Source organism: Laetiporus sulphureus, assembly GCF_001632365.1.
Source record: "Laetiporus sulphureus 93-53 unplaced genomic scaffold LAESUscaffold_95, whole genome shotgun sequence".
NCBI lineage: Eukaryota > Fungi > Basidiomycota > Agaricomycetes > Polyporales > Laetiporaceae > Laetiporus > Laetiporus sulphureus.
This window is the reverse complement of record NW_024468604.1, coordinates 1-2,159: the sequence shown is the minus strand read 5'-3', so window position 1 is coordinate 2,159 and position 2,159 is coordinate 1. Positions and strand designations below refer to the sequence as shown.

At 52.5% G+C, this 2,159-nt stretch overlaps 2 protein-coding genes across 2 annotated transcripts; both read left to right on the top strand.

The window, feature by feature from the left end:
• Positions 1 to 113: 113 nt before the first annotated feature.
• LAESUDRAFT_764949 (Adenylosuccinate synthetase) lies at positions 114 to 381 on the top strand (the record flags this gene model as incomplete). The annotated part of the gene is made up of 2 exons (XM_040913549.1): positions 114 to 246; positions 308 to 381. 2 exons carry the CDS (start codon positions 114 to 116, stop codon positions 379 to 381), a joined length of 207 nt encoding a protein of 68 aa, XP_040757780.1.
• A 433-nt stretch (positions 382 to 814) lies between these two features.
• LAESUDRAFT_764948 (uncharacterized protein) lies at positions 815 to 1,712 on the top strand (the record flags this gene model as incomplete). The annotated part of the gene is made up of 4 exons (XM_040913548.1): positions 815 to 886; positions 951 to 1,022; positions 1,442 to 1,502; positions 1,570 to 1,712. The coding sequence occupies 4 exons, from the start codon at positions 815 to 817 to the stop codon at positions 1,710 to 1,712; spliced, it is 348 nt and encodes a 115-aa protein (XP_040757779.1).
• Positions 1,713 to 2,159: the final 447 nt, after the last annotated feature.

Sequence of the window (2,159 nt, the reverse complement as noted above, 5' to 3'; positions counted from 1 at the left end):
TGTCCACTGATGCTTTCGCATAGGACATTGGCGTGCACTTACAGGAGGTCGGGAAAGAGTATGGATCGACGACTGGGCGCCGGAGGAGGTGTGGCTGGCTGGACCTCGTGGTGATGAAGCACTCGTACCTCGTCAATGGCTACGACACGCTGAACCTGACCAAGCTCGACGTGCTCGACGACCTTGCAGAGATCAAGATTGCTGTGAAGTATCTTGTTGATGGCAAGGAACTCGAAGGCTTCCCTGGTGCGTTTCCTTCTCATCCTTAGTGCAAGCACTGGCCGTAGACTGACATTTGTCCTCATAGCTGACCTGGAGTTACTCTCGAGAGTCGAAGTTGTCTACGTCACGCTCGGATGTCAACGGACAAACGGTGTATAGAGCGCGCGAATATATTTGTTTTACCGGCAGCTTGGACGACCGCAGAGAATGTTCGAGATGGGGTTGGTTTCGTGCAGAAAGGGCTTTAACGTATAGTCCATACACAAAGAAACTCGCGCTAGTCATTTTGAAGCACACAAGTCCAGTTCCCGTAAGTCCATCCATTTTCATTTCGTCTTCTCTCTAACACACTACTGATATGACTTATATATCCTACAGCACACAAGTCTATCGGTACTCACCTTTTCCCGCTCAATAATGAGCATTTTCGCCGATTTCGAACCTCGTTTTCATCGTCTGTCACTCTTCCTTCCACCTAATCATTTGTCTTCCCAATCACTCCCCGCTCATCGTAACCCAGCTCTGTGCCTATCTGAACGTCATCCTGGCCCCCCAGTGATAGCATCATTTGGTGTATAACCAGCTCGCTGCAATGGAGACGGTCATTCGCCAACCTGGCGGGAGGGACGCGCCATGTTTGTTGACCCCGCACCTGTCAAGCAGGGTAAGCGTCTTCCCCAGTCTGCTCTCGATCGACGTTTTCTGACAAGATCGGATGAGATCAGTAGAATGAAGACCCGGAAGGAAACATTGGCGTACCTATGGCCAATATGGGCGCATGCATGCCCACGAGCTTCACGGTAAGCAAGGATGGCCCCGCTATAGCTTACGTTCAGTCGGCATCGTGCGAGTATGCTGAGGGCGCCGGACTTGGAGGATGTGCGGCCGCTTCAAGGCGTGCAACGACTCCGCGCGACCGTTATCTGGTGTGGGCTAACACAAACCATGCAGGTTTGATGTCGTGATGGTGAGTTTTGTTTGTACCCTGGTCCTAGAATCTGTCGCGAATGGCAGTGATGGTCGTGTAGGTTGATATCGTGAGCGACGTGAAGCAGAGCACGATGCACATCCCGGGAACGCGGAAAATCGAGGTCCCTGGGAGGCTGACATGTTGGTCGACAATCTACCACCGTGTTACATCTTCAAGGCATGCGCCGGGTATCGAACTTGCGCGAATGACACTGCGGGCGCACGATGCAGATGGGCTGACACTAGCTAGACAGCCGGTAGCCTGTCGCTCATTTGTGTGGGAGTGCAAGCTGGGTCCGACGTGTATTGCCGTACGTTTTGACGGTCGAGCAGATCGTGTCGTCAGGCTCATGACCCGGGGGATATTATGATGGTCAGGCACGCTCTTGACGAGATCGCGCGATGTTTCGTGGGTAGGCATTGCTGAGAGCTCTAGGAGACGGCCCGAGGTTGGCGACACGCATGCGAAGCAGGCCACTGGTACACCGGCAAGCCACCTCGGTATGGATGTGGGGGTGTGAATGGCATCGTCGAATGCTTGATAGAATGAGTCCGCTCGCAAAGACGATGTTTGCTGCTCCCGTCCGAGGGTCGATGGGGAGAAGTTCAGCCAGCTGTAGAACTCGCGAAGTATGAAATCGGTGCATACCTTGTCATGGGAGTCTCCTTGCTTCTAATAGTTTGTTCATGTCTTCGTTCGTGAAGATGATGTTGGGTCTGGTGCGAGCCGGCGTAAGTGCTCTTGAAAATCTTGTCGTGGATATGACTTACCTTGAATATATCAGATGCCATCGTCAGACCTTGATCGCTGTTCGCATTGAAGAACTTGCCTGTTCACGTCCACGGAGCTGTATAGACATGTAAGCAATCTAATATCCCAACGCGCCTACCCGCACTGATGAAGAAGGTACTTGCTCGAATGTGCTCATAGCACCCATATTGATCCTGTAGGGAAACGCACAGATCGG